At 34.0% G+C, this 19475-nt stretch overlaps 1 protein-coding gene across 1 annotated transcript in view; it reads left to right on the forward strand.

The window, feature by feature from the left end:
* Positions 1-19475, forward strand: part of ATG2B (autophagy related 2B) — a 45284-nt gene that overhangs the window by 1355 nt on the left and 24454 nt on the right. Inside the window, exons 2-19 of the mRNA XM_064713481.1 lie at positions 2602-2764; positions 4594-4746; positions 5721-5823; positions 6686-6848; positions 7343-7522; positions 8448-8548; positions 9566-9744; positions 10403-10557; positions 11245-11356; positions 11510-11771; positions 12639-12789; positions 13306-13398; positions 13569-13757; positions 15027-15300; positions 16393-16498; positions 17527-17719; positions 17888-18030; positions 19111-19268. Of these exons, the coding sequence (XP_064569551.1) occupies positions 2602-2764; positions 4594-4746; positions 5721-5823; positions 6686-6848; positions 7343-7522; positions 8448-8548; positions 9566-9744; positions 10403-10557; positions 11245-11356; positions 11510-11771; positions 12639-12789; positions 13306-13398; positions 13569-13757; positions 15027-15300; positions 16393-16498; positions 17527-17719; positions 17888-18030; positions 19111-19268 (2878 nt within the window). The remainder of the gene's footprint in view (positions 1-2601; positions 2765-4593; positions 4747-5720; positions 5824-6685; positions 6849-7342; positions 7523-8447; positions 8549-9565; positions 9745-10402; positions 10558-11244; positions 11357-11509; positions 11772-12638; positions 12790-13305; positions 13399-13568; positions 13758-15026; positions 15301-16392; positions 16499-17526; positions 17720-17887; positions 18031-19110; positions 19269-19475) is intronic.

Here is a 19475-nt window from a genome sequence, read left to right on the forward strand (position 1 = left end):
GATGAGCTAGGTCCTTTGCTTTAATGTTTTCCAAACCACATTTTTATTACAGTATGTACTGGTATTAGGCCACGGAGGGTACATTTTAAAATACTTGTCAATATGTGATGTTTTCAGCTAATGGTTTTTAATGTTGTTAGTGTGACAATATGTTCAGAAGTGGTAGGGGACAGACGCTTGCAGAAGTGCTCAATGTTACCAGTGTCTGAGTGTGGACTTTCTTTTGTTGTTTGCTTGTTTGTTTCCTTCTTTTCTTTTCTGGCCGTGTCTGCAGCTTGTTTTCAGTGGCAGGCTTGCAGTGAGGCTTTAATTGAATTGTTATGCCCTCTAGTGGGTATCGAGCTCCTTTTGCGAGTCAAAATGATATTATTTAAAATGTAAAATACTTAGTAACAAAGCAGTTACGGGTCGGTACTAAGTGAAGTGTGCATAACGTATACACAGTGATTAAATGAATATACTGTAATGCTTAGGTGATCTTCCCCATTTGTGGATCAGCATTTTTCTGTTCCACTTGTAAACAATTACATGTTTGAGGCTCTCTGCACGTGACTCTCATGTATGACAGATTGCAAAAGCAGATGTCACGGAAGTACTACAGCTCTCTTTTCCCCCGAGTCATTGTAACCTTGTTCTCAATGAATCACCAGGATGACTGTATTTTTGCATGGCATTTATTTTTGCAGACACTTCTGTTCATCCCAGCACTGTAGATACTTTAGCCAACATTATATGTGTTTATTTGTACAGATATGTAGGAATTCATTGGACTATTAATGGAATGCCTATGCCTTTTGGGGTGTGGACTGTTCAAAAGAATCAAAATGGAATGGATGATGTTTGTGGTTGAATTTTAGTATACATTAAATACTACTTTTGCAGACTGTTGGTCAATAATGTGGAAACAAGTCCTGATGTGAAGGCTGTGCTTCAGTTCTAAAATTTCACTTGGAATGCTCTAATTACTTCCTTCTAGGAACAGCTGGCCTATTTATGAAGCAATTTAGCTCAAGAGTGCTTCAGTTTCTTTTGCTTGAGATAGTAAATTTCTATTTTAAAATAATAAGCAGTATACTAATATATACTTACTTTTTATGTGCATGGGTAGCAAAAAGACATCTCAGTCAGATTTGTTCAAAATACGGTAGCTAGCTTACTTCCTGCTGTAGCAAATTATTTGTAAATTCATTCAAGTAATTTAAATCAACATATGGTATTTTAAAATACAGTTTTCATTTCTAATAATTATTTTTGCTTTATCTTATGCTATTGCCACGTGTATAATTCTTAAATATAGGTTCAAATATGAGCTTTTTGAGCTTTTATATTATTTATTTTATAAAATTTTAATATCACTGAATTTTAGTTGATTATTTGATTCCTAAATAATTTCCAATAGGGCTATTCAGGTTCTGTTTCTTTAAAATTTGTCATTTTCTGCTGCCTGAGTGGACTTTGGAACAGAAACTAAAAAAGCTGAACATGCAAGGCAAACAAAATTCTAAAGGCAAGGTTATTGAGAGCAACAAGTTAATGTGATGGGAAAGTTGCATCTGGAGATATAAGAATAAAGAAATTATCTTTTCAGAAATTTACATTTTTAAAATTATTCTAAATAATTGGAATATAGTTTTAAATACCATTAAAATGGCAAAGAACTTTTAAATCCTTGTTTTTTTCAAAACTTAGGATGTTGAATTTAAGCATTTTCTTAGGTAAAAATCAGTAGCCTTGTTCAAAACTCAGCAAGGTCAAAACCACACTTTCTCTTGCCAGTTAAAGATTATGTCTTATTATTGCAACCACTGCCTTTAGTAGGGTCTTGTTTACATTAGAAAGTTGCACTCTCTGGATTTGATATGTGAATAAGATTGGGATTTGCCTCATTAAAGCCTAGCTACTTCTTGTCTAAGAGCTTAAGTTTTAACTACATTTTAAAATTAAACCACAAGCAGGAACTCACTTTTTTATTAGCCTAAGTGTGAAGAATATGTTTAATGTGAATGGATGTAATGAAACCTTTATAGAGCAATAGGAGAGTCTTCTGAGAATTGTGGAAAACTTGAAAATCCTAAATTACTGTGTTAGAGGCACTTGAATGTAGCAGTGTTTATAATGCCACTATAAAAATATGATGTAGAAATGGCAAGTATGTTACACAGCAAGAGGGGATTGTTTGGGTCCACTGTCACATCGAAAATGAACTTTACATTGCAATTACATGCTATGAAATACTCCTGTCATAGAAACTGAGTACTTTTGGTGCTTTTACTGTCAGCCTGTTTTCAGTTTTCTTCAAGTACTGCCAAAGAAAGAGCAGATTAACTTTTGTTAGTATTCTGATATTTATAAGAGTAAGTTAGCAGCCTTTTTTTGTATAGTACAAAAATACAGACTATACAGCCACCACAGAGCCATTCTGAAAGCTAGGCAGAGTGAAATTGCAATGAAATTGATGTAGTTGGAACTGTCAATTTTTTTTGTCTGAGTATAACTAATTTTCTAGTAGTGTCAAAGTGTTTTTATTTGTTAGATGCAAAACCATGGATGTGATTTAAAAAAAAAGTTATGATTTTTAATTTTTATTTTATTGTTTTCTAGTGTCTTAATGAGATCCTGGAGTCTGCTGATGCACCTCTGGAAGTCACAGATGGATTTATCCAATCAATTTCTTTATCTGTCCCGTGGGGGTCGTTGCTGCAGGATAACTGTGCATTGGAAGTAAAAGGATTAGAGATGGTCTTCAGGCCAAGACCAAGGCTTGGTAGGCTTATTTTTTTTGATTTTAGGAAAGGAGATTCTTTTCAGTTTTTCAGAGTAAAAAGTCTACCCTTGCTTTAGTTAATTCTTGGTCTTATTTAAATTGTCATTTAGCTTCCATACATTAATGATTGAGAGTTATAAAAAAAGAAACTCTCAGGTGTTTGTCAGTTGGTTGTCAACTCAATTAGTTGTTGCTCTGTTAAATAATTTTAAATGCTTATAATATTCCTACTATTGTATGTCTTCCAAGCTGTTTCAGACCTATAGAAATGGAAGTGTGGGCAGGAGTTTTTGCAGTTTTTGGGGGGTGTTTGTGCAGTTCTGTGAGGCAGTGTTAGTAGCTGGCTGTTGGGTGGCAGCAGGACAAACATCATGGTGTAACACTGGGGAGGTTCTGTCTTTGTCTACTTCAGGCTAAAGGATGCATCTTCTTGGATGTTTAGAGAACAAAAAGTGCAATTTAATTGCCATGGCAGTGTGAAATAATGACTTCTGAGTACTCTAAATACATACTAACTTTGATTATAGTGCTGAGGGTTGTCTGAGTTCTTCCAGCTTGTCTGTATCCACGTGCTTGTTACTGATCTAGTTTAGATTGTCCTAGTGATAGATTTTTACTGATCATCAAGCTTCAATAAATTCTGTAGAACACATAGTTCATTTTTAGTTGTGAAAATTGTTTGAATGTCTGAAGGACTTTAATTTGGTTTCCTTCTTGTAGTGTAGAGAAGGTGGAACAAAACATTTTTTAAACATAAGAAGAAGAAAAAAAAAAGCGTAAAACCTATTTATCTTTTGCTAGTTACCTTAAATGAATTACTTGCTTACATGTACTCTACATTTAATCTGTAGTTGTTTAATTGGAATTAAGTTTTGAGCTGTGTTACTTTCTGATGTAAGATTATTGCTTTGAAGGAATGGTAGTGTTAGGAAGAAACCTCTATTTCTTCACCTGCATCAGTTAGTTCTCTGTGATGTACAGTGCTTTATAATAGACTAAATAGTGTAGAGAAAACCCCATGGTGTTGGTTTTGTCACACATCCATAGCCATGTGGAGGTTTCCAGACCTGAATGCTTAACTGAAATGTTTTAACACAGCTTGTATTTGGGCTAGTTTTATTTGTGTCTGCCTGTACTAGAATGTGATAGTTGAATTTGATTTGCTTTTCTAATCCATAGTTTTATAGTATTTGCTCACAATGGCCTTGGCATTAGCTGGTAGGAATGCTTTGTCAATTAAATTAATCTGGCTGATGAAAAACTTGTTCAACTTAATACATGCTGTGCTCTTGGATTTTATTATGTTTTGCTTACTATGTCAGGTCTGTGTTAGGCATTTAAAACATGTTTTAATGTGCTAAGATAACATTTTAAACCTTGCTTAAGGTTTAAAATGCAGTGTTGTCCATGCAGGATATGTTTCAAGAGGAATAAGAAACTTTGAAATAATTCTTAAAAATTTGACTTAACTTCATTTTGCCAATTATGCCTACAAAAACATACCAATATAGTAGAAGAATTCTAGAAATTATTTAATTGCTTAAATTAGTTAAACCACTGCTGAAAATTGATTACACTGTTGATTACCTGATTTCTTGTTTATACTGAGTTTTCAAATACCAGAATCTTACCAGTGCAGTCTAACAGATTGCATTAATTTTAAAGTCATAAAGTCTATAATGAGAGATTATAACTAGATTTGTTTTAAAGTATAACTTCTTACTAAGCTGTTGAAACTTTTCTGGATGTGCCAAATATATTGGTGTGTTTTGTCTTTATAGTTTCATGAAGTCCATGTTTAATTTATTAGGACTTATTTTACTCCACAGCATCTGGTTCTGAGCCTATGTATTGGTCAAGTTTTATGACCAGTAGTATGCAGCTTGCAAAAGAGTGTCTTAGCCAAAAATTGACAGATGAACAAGGAGAAGGGTCCCAGCCTTTTGAAGGACTTGAGAAATTTGCAGAAACTATTGAAACAGGTATGAATCAATTACTGAGATTTGAATTAACATCTGAGATTTAATTGGTTTATGTTGTGTGTCAGTTTTACAAAATGGCATTTCAGCTGCCATAACTTACATGATTGATTTTCACTTGTTAGCATTGCTTGTAAAATCTAAAGAGGAATGCTGGACAAGTGATCTTGATTTTGAAGTGGGGGAAAAAGCCCCATTTACTTCCTGAAGTATTTGTGTACTTCCTTCAGTGGACAGATTGAACTCTGTCTCGGGGCAAGTTGGTGTTTTGTTTCACCAGAATAAATCCAGCTAAATCTATGCCTGAGGGATTGATGACATGTCTTAGTTTTGGAGATGGCTGTGTAATTCATCAATTGCTAATAATGATATTGTTGAAAGAGAAATGGAAAAAGTTTCTTCAGCTGTGTTTGTGCAGAGCTGACCTGTTATGTTGTATGACTCTCCATAATCACACCATGTTGATAGAAATACTTCAGAAACTTTTTTTTGTTGGAGATGGTTTTCCTAAGTGCACAAAACTAAGGGCTTATGACCACATTATGTGGTGGAGAACTTTGTGCAGAAATGTCTGAGTTAAGGGAAATGTTTAAAGTCCCATCTGGAGATGGAATTCCTCAGCCCAGGCAGCGTGCTGCTGCAGCAATGCTTAATAGTTCAGATATGGTGCCCAATGAAGATGTTACTTCCCTTGAGGATCATCCACACTGAGCTACAGGAAAACTTGGTTTGAACTGTCACTTGCTGAAATGTCTGAGCCTTAGAGAGCAGTTGTATGCTGTGGACTTACATATTGGTCATTTAATAGGAGTTTATATTGTCTCTTGAAGTCTTGTTGCCTTGTTAAACTCAATTGATAATTTCCATGGAAATAAATATTGAGAGCTTAAAATCAAAGACCATTTAATATGGTTACATAAGTAATCATTCAGTAACTTGACATAATAGTCTACATTGTAATTTTTTTTTTTTTTAAGTTCTAAGAAGAGTAAAAGTTACCTTTTTGGATACTGTGTTACGAATAGAACATGTGCCAGAAAACTCTAAAAGTGGAACTGCACTTGAAATCAGAGTTGAAAGGTAATTTTTTTTTAAATTTTTTTTTTAATATGTGGATTTTTTTTCCTAAGGGACTTCTTGCCATTTCCTGTAACATACATTTTACTCATACACACAATTCTTAGTATATAGTTAGACACTTGCTCTCGAGCACCTCTTTTATAATGCTGGTGAGCATTGTCTTCACTCAGATTCCACTTAGCATGTTTCTGTTAAAATTATTTAACCATCAAATTAGAAGAATTCTTTTTTTCCCTATACACATTTTCATCAACTTCTACAGTTAATGAATAACATTTCTCAGACATTCTATGGCCAATGTATGTTGTTGGCTGGTCAGGCACAATTAGAAAGGGAACTGACCCCTTTGAGTAAGACACTTTAAATCTTTTTAGAAAAAAAGATACAGTCCTGAAAAAAATCTCAAAACCCTGAAAGAATTTAGGTTCTATGTGAGCTTTCAAAAGAGCCCATGTGAATTCTGTAATTACTTTGAACATGAATACTGTGTGTGTTCTCAATATAGATTATTTTCAACCTATGGGAGAGTGTAGTCATACTTTCTTGCAAAGTATTGAGATTAGCATCAAATAAAACTGATGCTTACCAAGGATTGCTAATGAAATATATTTAGTTTTAAGCATTTATAAGCTTCAGATTAGTGTGTTCTCTGGAGTATCTTCCCATTTCTGGTGGTGTCCCATAGAAAAGTTAAGATTTCCACCCATTCCCAGAGAGTGTTGGGGTTTCATTTCATGGCAGTGGACAGCATGTAAAAATGTGAAGAGAGAGACCATGTACAAACTGAAAGGTTAAAAGGCACAAGGAGAAGTAACAATTTTCATGCACCCACTGTCTTAATTTCCTTTCTTTTGCCTCCCAGAACTATGTACTGTGATGAAACTGCAGATGAGTGCTCTGGAATTAATGTTCATCAGCCCACAGCTTTTGCTCACAAATTGCTGCAGCTCTCAGGTGTCTCTTTCTTCTGGGATGAGTTTCCTGCATCAGCAAAGTCCTCCCCAGTGTGTTCAGCTACTCAGCTGGTAAAAATAAATACATTATATAAAGATGTAAACCCATGAAAGAATATATTGTTATGCTATTAGATTAATTCTGAAGGATTGTACTAAAATCTATATTTGGGAAGTTTTATATCAGTTCCTGTTGATTTTGAGGAGAGGCAAGGAAATGGACTTTAGTAGAGTCCATTTCTGGAGTAGAAATGGAGGAAATTAGAAATTTGAGTAGAAATTAGGATGTATTGTACTAGAATCTGGTTGCAACTTTAAGAGCTAGAAATTCAAGATCCCTGCAATTCACTATTCTGTGGAAACTTGCTGTTCTTTCAAAGGCCTCATGCTTCACATTCTATGTGCCTTGTTTTTTCAGTTATCAGTACATGTTTGTAAAGCCTTTGTCAAATTTATAGTTTGTAAAGTGATTTTTTGTGTTGTAAGCTTATTTGAAATGCTTGTGTTTTGTGTTTTTTCCTAAGAAATGGGATACATTCTTATTCCTTTATCTGTAACTTTTTAAGGCAACTGAACCAAAGCTTTCACCTAGCTGGAATCCAAAAATCATTTATGAGCCACATCCACAACTAACAAGAAACTTGCCAGAAATTACCCCTTCTGACCCTGTACAGATCTGTAAGCTGATTGGTAGAATGGAGTTAAGCCTAACATTAAAACAAAATGAAGTACTTCCTGGAGCCAAGGTTAGTCATGTTTTCCTGGTGTTTAACTAAATGAGTAGTTTTGTATTTCTTTTTTTTTTCTAGTACATATGAAAAAGGTGTAATATTCTCAGGGGAACAGAATTGCCATCGTTTTCATGTTGATTCTTTATGTTCTAACCTAATAAATATGTGTAAAAAAGACCTCTTCATGGTGGTCAGATGAGTCAGGACATACTGAAATCTCTTAAATGAGAATTCCTGTATGTTAGAGAGAGACTCTATTTAAGTGTTTAAAAACCAAGTAGACATGGTAGTGAGTATATAAGTAAAGCTGTGAAATATATTCTCCTTCTCTCCAGTTTTTAAATTGGCTGTTGACCTGTTTTGTATAGCCTACCATATTTTATAGAAAGCATAAAGTTTCTACTGCTGTAGAGAAGGATTTTTTTCATGTCCAGCAATTTCTCATCAATCTTTAACTGTTCTTATTTATTTAGTTAAGAGTCCTTGAAAAGTAAAATAACATTTCCTTGGTGTGAAATAGAGAAATGCTTCCAATTTTAAAAGTATTAATATACAAAACAGAAGACCTTCATTGTTTTAAGGTCTATTTCAAAAGGTGCTTACTTGAATATCTCATAATTAGTAAGTGAAACTAACTTTATTTTTTATTACTTTGGGAATTATTAAAAAAAAAAGCAGATTAATGAATTATTGATTTTTTTTTTTTCTGTTGAGATTGAGTATTTCTTTTAAGCTGATAGTGACACATCTGCATTTATCCTGCCAAGCTCCAGGTTGGAAGAAACGCAAAATTATGTTTCTAGTTGTTTTATAAAAGATACTGGTGTAATGACTGTATTCTTTCCACCATAAAAATCTATTATCCAAATAACTGATTCAAAGTAATGTAAAGAAAAATTCCTTCAGGTTTCTTGACAGCATTTTTTCGTTTTCTTTTTAGTTGGATGTAGATGGACAAATAGATTCTGTACATCTGTTTCTGTCACCAAGGCAGGTTCATCTTCTATTGGACATGGTAGCAGCTATTGCTGGACCAGGCAAGTATTACTAGGAACAAAATAAAAAATTTTGCAAGATAAAAATGTTTCTTCAGTTGAAAAAAAATTATGTTGGTACATTATTATGAGTTTTTATCTGATGTTAGTAAAATGCTTTGTAGCTGCTGTGAGTTAGGACTATGATTAATTTTTTGTCTTTAATTGCAAATTGTACGCCTAATAATGAAACAAACCAGCAAATAAGAGTTGACACATGACTATATAATGATACAAGAAATGGGGAAGTTCTAGGTGGAGAAAACCAGGAGACTGAACAAATTCTGATTCTTGCAGCTTTTGTTTTGCAAGAGGAATTTAGCTTCTCTATCCTGTGTTTTAGTGTCAGGCACAGAAAATATAGAACAGGCTGTAATTGAGTTTTTCTGCATTTGTGAAGAACTAAAAACGGTGTTTCAATTACTGCAGTAGAAGTATGAGAGTGCTTTGGTTTGTTCCCCTCATCTATTTTATATAGCAACACTTGTTGGGGTAAATAATCTTTTTGAAAGATATGTCATATTCTGGGTGGGTGCTTAATATTCTTCTGATACTGATCTACTTGTTTTATTGGATGTGCTCATTGTTTTTGGACAACTGGAGAAGTATTACATACAGTTTCCCATGTGTGTAATCTTCAAACCTGAAACTTTATTTTTTATAATAATTTTTATATTTATTAATATAACTTAATTCCTTAATAGTAAAACCCTTAAGAGGTTGTGGCCTTAGTCCCTAAAGCTGACTGAGAAGAGAAATGTATGCGTCTTATATGCCATCAGACTGCATATATAACCTTGAAATGTTTTCATCAGATATGAAGTTAATAAATCCTAGGAGAGAGTAATCTGTTCTGAACAAATAAAACCTTCAAACCAACAAAGTGCACAAGTACACACATCTGATATATAACTACAAATGCAAATATATACACCAATAATTCATTTTCAGATTAATTTTTGAATTTTATTAGGGATACAGGAAATTACACTAGGATTTCTGTCCTGTTTTTGAATTCAGAGAGTCTGAGCAGGATAGAATTGTCCAATAAAGATCGGAAGAACCGGCCCATGCAGCAGGAGGACGAGTATCGCATTCAGATGGAGCTGAAACGTTATTTGAGGAAAGAGTCTTTGTCTGCAGGAGCATCATCTGAACAAAGCTTCTATGAGACAGAGAGTGCCAGAACGCCTTCTAGTCGTGGCAAGTATAAAAGATGATGCAAAATAGCAAATAACCTGGTGTTAAGATTGTTTAAATTGACTGTTCATCTTTTAATCTTACCAATTTATGTATTAGAATAAGTTTGACTTGAAGTAATGATATGCCATTAATGGTAAAGTTCAGTAAAAAATTAACTAGTTTAGGTATCAGGCTGGACTTGATTCAGTATTTCCTTAAAATTGTTCAGTTTATGTTAATGTGAAGCATGCTAAAAACACATACACCATGACATCTTTTCAAGTGTGTGGTTGAGGAAATTACATCTAGAGTAATAGTTGTATTTATCTCATTTTATGTGAATACTTTTTTGCTAATTATTTTTAATGTGAAATACTTTGATTTGTCAAAAGGAGAATGTATCAATTTATAGAAGTTATATTAACTTGAATATGAAAATGAGGTATTTAACTGTTCTGATATTCATGTGGTTTTTTTGTAATTTGATTTTTATTTAATCTCACTCCATTGACACTACTAGTCTCATGTCAAGAAAACTTGGGACTTCTGTAAATGATGTGTTTAGCTGGTTATTCTGTCTAGCAGTTAGATTTCTAGACTTAAAAATACATTTCTATTAGAAATAAAGGATTTTTTAAAATTAGTAAATAACTCTTAATTATCTGTGGTTCTCTACTAGAGGAAGAAGTTTTCTTCTCAATGGCTGAAATGGACATGTCCCACAGTCTTTCCTCCCTTCCACCTCTTGGAGATCCTCCAACCATGGATCTAGACTTGTCTTTAACCAGTACATACACAACTACACCAGCAGGATCTCCATTGAGCACTACAGTGGTATAGTATTAACTGCATTTGGAATCTTTTAGAAATTAACACTTCTGCCTGAAACTGTTGCATAATTGCTGCATTCTTTGCAATGTTAGGAGCTGTTGCAAAATTCTAGAACAATTGAAATGTTTAGAGCTGATAGTATTCCTTCTATGCAATGGAAATGGTATTGGAATTATTCACGTTTATTTGGCTAAACCAGGAAATGTGTTTTCAAATGCCTTGAAGCTTATATAGAATGCTTCATGATTTATTTTCTTTTTAATTACTGCATGTGTACTACCTGGTTTCCTTTTAAAATAGACTACACAGGCAATGTTGTATGAAATTGTAGTATTAAATTTTTCCTCAGACAGTATAAAAACTGTGCTGTTGTTATCGCTATCTTTCCCAAATCTGTTGTGTACCTAATGTTTTCTGTAATGAAAACCATGGAGAGTAGTTGTAGAACTAGAAAAATATATGCTCATGAGGAATGCAACTTTAGCCTTAAAAACCTGTGGAATTAAAAAGCATATCTTGAAATAAAGCATATCTGCATTGATAAGTTGAGCACTAATTCTCCATGAAATGGCATGCTGTTGATTGTTTATGCATGTTGGAGTGTTTTGGTAATTTACCTCATTATCTATGTTTGATTTAATGTCTAACAACTCTTTGCAAATTTAAGGTCATATATATTTTTTGTTATAGCTGCAACCAACTTGGGGTGATTTTCTTGATCGTAACAAACAAGAATTACAGCCTCCAAGAGGTTCCTCACTAACAGCCAATATGGTTCACCAGACTTCCATAAGAAGGACATGTAAGTAACAACAGATAGATAGTTTTGCCTAGATAATTATGAAAATGAATTGTTATGCAGCAACTTGGTAAAAAGAAATGAAAATCAAAAGTAAGATGATTTTATAAATGTGTTATTGCTGAAAAATTACGTGAACTTAATTTTGTATTTCAGCTATTCCATCCAGATCTGTTTCTGTGGATGAATCCAGACCTGAGCTACTTTTTAGACTGGCAGTTGGAACTTTCTCAGTGTCTGTACTTCATATTGACCCTTTACCCCCACCTGAAAGTTCACTGAACCTTAACCCATTGACACCAATGGCTCGGGATTTCTTTGCCCGAATAGAAAAGATTGAGCCAGTTAAGTTTTCAACAGAAGATTTTCTGTCCTTCCGAGAAGTATTTGCAGAAGCTTGTTCTCATGATCACCTTAGGTATAACTTTGCTTATTAATAAATATAAGTAACAAAAATATATTTTAAGTAAATTTGAATAAAGTAAGTTTATTTCCATAGGAATTGTGTCACTTAATATTTGAATTGCATTAGTCTTCTTTATTATTTTCAAAATAGTCTTGAATTTTGACATCTGTTGTCCAAGACATCTTTTTTAAAAAAGTTGAAACAGAAAAAGAAACGAGAATAAACATTAAAATCACCTAGCTTTTTAATAGATTAGTTAAATTAGGTACAGTTTCTATGACAGAAGCCTAGAGTGTCAAGAATAATTAAGTAAATATCTCTAGAAATAGCTGTGTTTTACAGAACTATTGTTATTCCAATGTAGTGATTGCTGCTTTAAGGAGCTTAGGGTTTTACTTAGTGCAAAATATGATATCAGTAGGGATAAAGCCTAAGTGAGAACAAGATAATAAAGTCAGGCAACAGTCTCTTTTTTTGCAGAAATTTTTACCATCCCAGTACAGTGTATGAAGTAAAATATTTAAGGGTATATATATATTTTCTTACCTTATGTATGTAATTTAGACTTTGTGAGACATTTGACTTCTTCATTGTCTAAGGATGTTAGTTTTATATGAACTGCACCTCAGGATAGATGCCTAAAATGTTCTTTACAAATTTCTCTATGCTGACCGTTGTTGATTATGTAACATGAGCTTCATTGTCTTTGTTGCTAAATCTGTTACAATTAGATATTTTCATATATTTGGAGAAATTATGATGTTTTAATGATTTAAAAATGATTGTAGTGATCCTTTTTTTTGCCTATTTAAGTTTTGACTTTTCATAATTATTATTGATTTATGCTACTTTTACTAATTATTAATTTTAATAATCCAGGTTTATAGGTACTGGCATCAAAGTGTCTTATGAGCAAAGACAAAGGACTGCCTCACGAAGCTTTAGTACTGACTTATCCATTGGTGAGATGGAATTCCTGGAATGCCTTTTTTCTACTGACTCTCATTCCATGCAGCCTCACTATACAGAGGTATGTTAAAAACAAAGAGAGTTCTATAAAAAAGAAACGTTAATTATATAACTGAGAATGGTAGGTTTTAAAAAGGTTGTAATTAAAAATGTCTCTTAATGGTTTTTAATTTTTTGAATATGTTACAGTTTTAAGATTAAAATTTACATTTTAATTCTGAGCTCAAATAGTGAACCAACTTCTGTCATACCTGACAGGAACAGCACCAAGTAGCCAAACTTTGTTAGTTACTTCTTAAATATGCTTAATGTGGTTTAGGTATTAGTTTTTGAAAAACACTTACTCTAAGCAATGGAGTTGAGCAGTGCAAAGGTTTCTTGTGGTGGTGATTATTCTTCCAGCTCGTTAGTGGTCAGAGATATCCAGTAAGGTAGCTGAATATGTGGATTGAGTAAACAGTTGAGCTGGGGCCCTGTTCACTGTCTTCTGTGTAGGATTACCTGTCTGTTCTAGCTAAAATGTCATAATGTGGCAATTCATTCTTATTTATTAAACTTTTTTTTTTTTTTCCTGAAGCTGCTGACATTTCATTCTGAAGAAAGAAATGATTCTCATTCTATGCCATGCCTTCAGCTGCATTATAAGCATTTAGATAATAGAGGACCTCAGGTAAGGTGGGAGATGTAAATGACTAAGTTTCTGTACAATAACCTTTGTCTAATTTGGTTCATTTGAACAGAAAATTGACTGTAAAACAGAGAGTTCTTAACTCCTACTTATTATAATTTGTTTCACTGTATTGTGTTGAAGATTTTAGTGCTTTTTCTCTTTCTTTTCAGGGTAGTCAAGGGAGACTCAGCTCTGTTCCACAGAAAGCAGAGTTACAAATAAAGTTAAGTCCAGTGTTTTGTGAGCTGGATATTAGTATTGTAGACAGATTAAATTCCTTACTTCAACCCCAGAAGCTAACTACAGTGGAGATGATGGCATCTCACATGTATGCTTCTTACAATAAGCACATAAGTCTGGTAAGTTTAACGTGAAGTTGCTTAATAAACTTGCTGGGTTTTTTTGCAGGAGGAAGTCAGGGTGACAGTAAGCCTGGGACTGCTAGTTCTGATTGATTTGTGGTGGCTGAAGTGCTTTTTTTTAGTGTGAGAGGTTTTTTTTCTTTGGTAGGTTGAGTGGACTTAGTTTGGTTTTTCCCAACTTCTGACACAGATGCATTTTGCATTCAGTGATTGTGTGCTTGAAAACAGACCAAAAGACAGTGGTAGATGGTTCACAAATTGCATAAATTCTCAGCTTCTTGAAGCAAGGAGAACCAGGCAAAAAAGAATAATCTTGACTGACTTCTCATCCCTAATCTGTCCCATCATGCTCTCCAGCAGCTGATATAAAGTGTTGCTAACAATTCCACTTCTATGTTAAAATCTTTAATTGTCACAATCAGCCCAGTTGTCTCTGTGGTGTATTACCTGCTTTTGGGGTAGGTGACAGAGAGAATGGGGGGCATATGCATTGCATTCTAGTGTTCTGGGACCAACAGAAAGAAATTGAAGCTTATTTGCCTTGATTTGGGTTATCACAATAGCATTAAAACTTAAAGATTTTTCTTAAAATACTTGAGGAATGATTACCTGCATTTAACTGATTTTCTACGCAACAACAAAAATCTTCATGTAATTTTATTGCTGCATTTACTGATTATGGAAAAATCAGCTTTCAAAATGATTTAAGAGACTCCTAAAATTGTAAAACATCAATTATTTCTGTAAATATAATTGTCTTGCAAGTTTGATTCCTCTCAATGATCAGCAAAAGGGTGAGGGTATGAAGGACCTGAAAGGGACAGGAGCTGGACACCCTGACTTCCTAAAGGGACAAATACACATGATAGTAATTCCTACTTTTTCAACAGCAGCAGTATTTAAACAAGTGTCTAAGACATGGTATTTCCTAACTGCAGCTGAATATTGTTTGGTACTTTCACTATCTAATTTTAGAGGAAAAATAATTGCAAAAATAGCAAGTTTTTTTAAAGATTGCTAATCTCTGCAAAAACTTGACTTCTAAGTAGAATCTTCATGATACCTATAATAGAAAAATATCCTAATAACAAGTGCAGTTGGTCTTGATGTGTTTTTTCTGTGATACACAAGTAATATTTTTCATTTTCAGATATTACATCATCAAAAGCTTTCCCCATAGTCACTTTTAATGCTATTTTCTCTGATTCAGAGGGGTTTTTATTCACTCTGGTTTGTGTTTTGTTTTTTGTTGTTTGGTTCTTTTAGCATAAAGCATTTGCTGAAGTTTTTCTGGATGATTCACATACTCCTGCAAACTGTAGAGTTTCAGTTCAAGTCACTGCCCCAGCATTAAAACTCTCTGTTCGCTTCCCAATACCTGATCTACGGTCAGATCAGGAAAGAGGACCATGGTTCAAGAAATCACTTCAGAAGGAGATTCTTCATCTTGAATTTACAGATTTGGAATTTAAAACTGAATTTATTGGAGGGTCAACTCCAGAACAAGTTAAATTAGAGCTTACCTTTAAAGAGCTAACTGGTAAGAATGTTAATACTGTATTCAGGAGTCATTTTTTATTTTTCTAGGTACTGTGTAGTTGAGAGAGAGGTCCTCTCATATGGAGTAACCCAGGGAGTGTCTTTTCACCTGAATTTTGGAGTAGATATGATATCTCTACTGTAATTTTGTATTCTGTACTAAATACCAATGTAAGTCCAAGCAATACTACTATGAGGAGAGGCTGTGTGTCCAGTTTGGGGCTCCTCAGTAAAAGAAAGACAAGGAGCTCCTGCAGAGGGTCCAATGCAGAGGGTCAAAGCTAATGAGGGGTCTGGAGCATCTTTAATATGATGAGAGGCTGCAGGAGCTGGGCCTGTCAGTCTGGAAAAGACTGAGAGAGAAATCTCATACGTATGTGAATATCTCAAAGACAGGTGTCAAGAGGATGGTGCCAGAGTCTTCAGTGGTGCCCAGAGACAGGACAAGGAGCAGTGGCCATAAACTGAGACACAAGAAATTTCACATTAACATGAGGAAGAACTTCTGTACGTTGAGGGTGGCTGAGCACTGGAACAGGTGCCCAGGGAGATTGTGGAGTCTCCCAGGCCCACCTTGGACACACTCCTGTGTAACCTGCCCTAGGTGACCCTGCCTTGGCAGAAGGGTTGGGCTAGATAACAGCCAGAGGTCCTTTTCAACCCTAAAAGTGCTGTGATGCCAAGATTGATTCCCAAAATAACTATCATTGAAAAACTTTAATAATTTTATGCCTCTAATATCTTTCAAAGTAATAAATCTATGAGACTGATTTATATTTGCAATCTTCTCTGCTGTCTCATTTTGTATATTTAATCAAAGCTGTGACAAAGTAGTGATGCTATAAAAGTAAATGCTGGTATCTATGCATTAGAAGTGCCTGATTTTCCAACTACTGCTAGCTAAAAATAACTTTTGTTTCTAAAAGTATATATTAATTTTTTGGAAGAAGAGATGACAAAATCTGCCTAAGTAGCTTAGTAAGTAGCATTGGCTAGTTATTCTTGTTTGACTCCAACTTGAGGAGTGAGTGGCTGACCTGAATTAGCAGTTGTCATTCATCTGTTAATTTCTAAAAAATCTCTTTCTATTCAGGTTCATTTGAAGAAGATAATGCAGAAACACCAGTAAAATTTTTTCAGGTGTCAGGTGGCACAGATGGAGATATAACATCATCATCAGACAATTTTGACTGGCCTCGGTAAAATAAATTTTCATGTTTTTAATGTGGATTGATTAAATTTTTATGAAGAACTGTTGTTTTTCTAATTTTAATCCAGAATGCTTGTGTGGTAAAAGATTAAAAATAATTTGTGAAGAAAGAGCGTGTAACTATTAACAAGACGTCAAGAATTTATAAAAAAACATGGAACTTCTACATTTATAATAATGCAATATGCTTTTTATAGTACAACTTCTGTATGGACTTAAGTAAATTTCACTGAAAGTTAGGTAAATGATTAGAGACTTGAAACTTTTTCCCATTTTTTTTACTTTACCTTTTCTCCTGCATTCATGACTGAATACCAAACCACCCATCCTAGTTGAATTTTGCCTCAAAATAATATAAGGCATAAGAATAGTAAGAGTAATTACATTGTGACTGAATTATTGCAGCTTATATCACATGCAAGGCAATACAGTGCTTCAGACTTACTGAAGACAAGGACCTGACAGCTGAAGCATGTAATAAGATATTTAAAGAGGCAGTTTTAGATTTGCTACAGAATTTGCTGTGTACATTGTTTGCCACAAAATTCAGTGGCTTTCTGACAGTAAGTTTATGGGGACATTTTTTCTTTTATAATGGCACAAATAAAATTTTCTATAACGTGTTTACATGTACGAAGCTACACCATACAGTAGAGAATTTTTAATAGCTGTTAATGTTCTAGTGAAACAAGTTTTATTTTGAGAGAGTGCTAGATTTTTCTTGGGTCCACCTATATGATCACCTAATGGAGTTGAACAAAGCAGACACTTAACATTTTCTTTCACCTGATGGTACCACATCCCTTTGTGTGTGTAAGTTAGTTTTTTTCTTAGTAGTATTGATTTGGGTAATAAAATATGTTATTATCTAATAAAAAAGTCCCTGGAATTTTGAGTTATTTAGTCTATGTGTATTTAAAGGCAAGCCAGTAGAACTAGTAGACATGTGACAGAGCATAAATATAAACATTTTAAGCATCTCTAATTGCTTATTCTGCTTAACTTCTCCAATGTCAGGATTGTATTGAAAATAAACCCTCTGGCTGTGCACTCTATTCTGGAAAGGATAGCAGCTGAGGAGGAAGAAGGTGATAATAACTTTCAAGAGGAAGAAGAAGGAGGGTCTCATTCTTTGAAGGATGTCTGTGATATTAGAAGACCAGAGCCTTCTCCGTTTTCTTCTCGTAGGGTTATGTTTGAAAATGAAGAGGTACTATAACATTTTGTTATTGCTTTGTGCTTATGATAGAGAAAATGGATACTGTCTCACTACTTTACATGCAACTTCTGGCTTCCACTTTTGGTTTTGTTTTGGGATTTTTGTTTTTTTAGTTGTGTTTTTTTTTCTTAAACGTAATTATTTTCTTTTTTCTTTCAGATGGTGATGCCCGGAGATATCGTTGAAATGACTGAGTTTCAGGATAAAACAATTAGCAATTCTCATTATGTACTGGAACTCACGTTACCAAACATTCACTTAACACTACCAAACAAAAGCTTTTATGAAAAACTGTACAACAGGCAAGTATAATTGTTTTGCTTGGTTATCATGACCTGTACTCTCAGTTCTGTCTCACTTTTGATAAAAGCAATTGTCTAAGCAGGTATAGCAGGAACTCATTTGTACAGCTTATTTAAAAACACAAAGTTATTTTTCTAAGTTAACATGACACCATTGTGTCATGCACCTGATCAGTGCTATGGCAGCTGACTGCTAAAAAGTGTTTGGCAGATTTTGTGAACAAAGGGTGAAGCTAAATAGTCTTTGGCTCTCAGTGAACACTTTGTTCAGATCTCTGTGCAGTGTTTCATTTTGCTCTAATCTTTCTGATTTCTTCTTTAAACCAATTATTATACTTCAGAAACTTGCACTCAATTTTACTCTTCCCATCTAAAAATCTAGAGCTTGCAAGGCAGTTAGAAAATAAAAACCTAATCCAGTTTTGTAAGGCTCACAAAAGTTTATGAAAATGTAGAGAAAGCAAGCCAGATTTATAGATGGGTATCTGTTAGTTTTCTGTCTGAAAACCAGCAAAATACTACTAGATTGTTACTAGGCTGTGCAAATATGCAAGAGAGATTGTGATCTATTTTGGTCTCTGATAGACATTACTTCCAGTATTTTCACTTCCAAAGTGACAAAGCAGAACCTTCCACTGAATATTTTGTTGGAATACTTCTCTACTGAATGTCTTTACCCTGACAGACACACTCACTTGAAATCAAAAGAATGAATGTTTCCTGCAACGTAGTTGAAAATTGATGTGATCAAAATAGGGGTTTCTCGACTCCCCCTCCTACCTACTGAGCAAATATATATCCACTTATAGAGTCTTTTGTGTCTCTATCACATATTAGACTTTGATATGTGCATACCATAATCATGTGCATACCATAATTACAGAAGAGAAGTTACTTCCATTTTTTTATTGCTTTTACTCATGAATATATTATTGTTTTGTGCTCGTGAACTTTATTTTCTCTGTTTATGGAATCTGGAATCTCTATATAAAGTCTGCAAAGGAATTATGCTTGGCTGACCTAATACAAAATGGAAATATAGTCATATATTTTGTGTAATGATAATGTATTTCTTCCTAGGATCAGCAATGATTTATTGTTGTGGGAGCCCACAGCTCCATCTCCTGTAGAAACATTTGAAAACCTTTCTTATGGTGTTGGACTATCTGTGGCCAGCCAACTCATCAACACTTTCAGTAAAGACAGCTTCAGTCAATTTAAATCTGCAGTTCATTATGGTAATACACTTAATATATTATCTAGAACTATAGTGCTTTAGAAGTGTAATTGGCTGAAGTGATTAAGATGTTAGTGGAAAGATTTTGTAAACTTATGGGAAAACATAAACCAAGAAATAAAGAAAAGGTAGATTACTGTTTAATTGGGTAAAATAAGTGTGAAATTGGATTGCATTGCCAATGGAGAAACCGTGGCCTAGAGAATGA

This window comes from Zonotrichia leucophrys, chromosome 5, assembly GCF_028769735.1.
Source record: "Zonotrichia leucophrys gambelii isolate GWCS_2022_RI chromosome 5, RI_Zleu_2.0, whole genome shotgun sequence".
NCBI lineage: Eukaryota > Metazoa > Chordata > Aves > Passeriformes > Passerellidae > Zonotrichia > Zonotrichia leucophrys.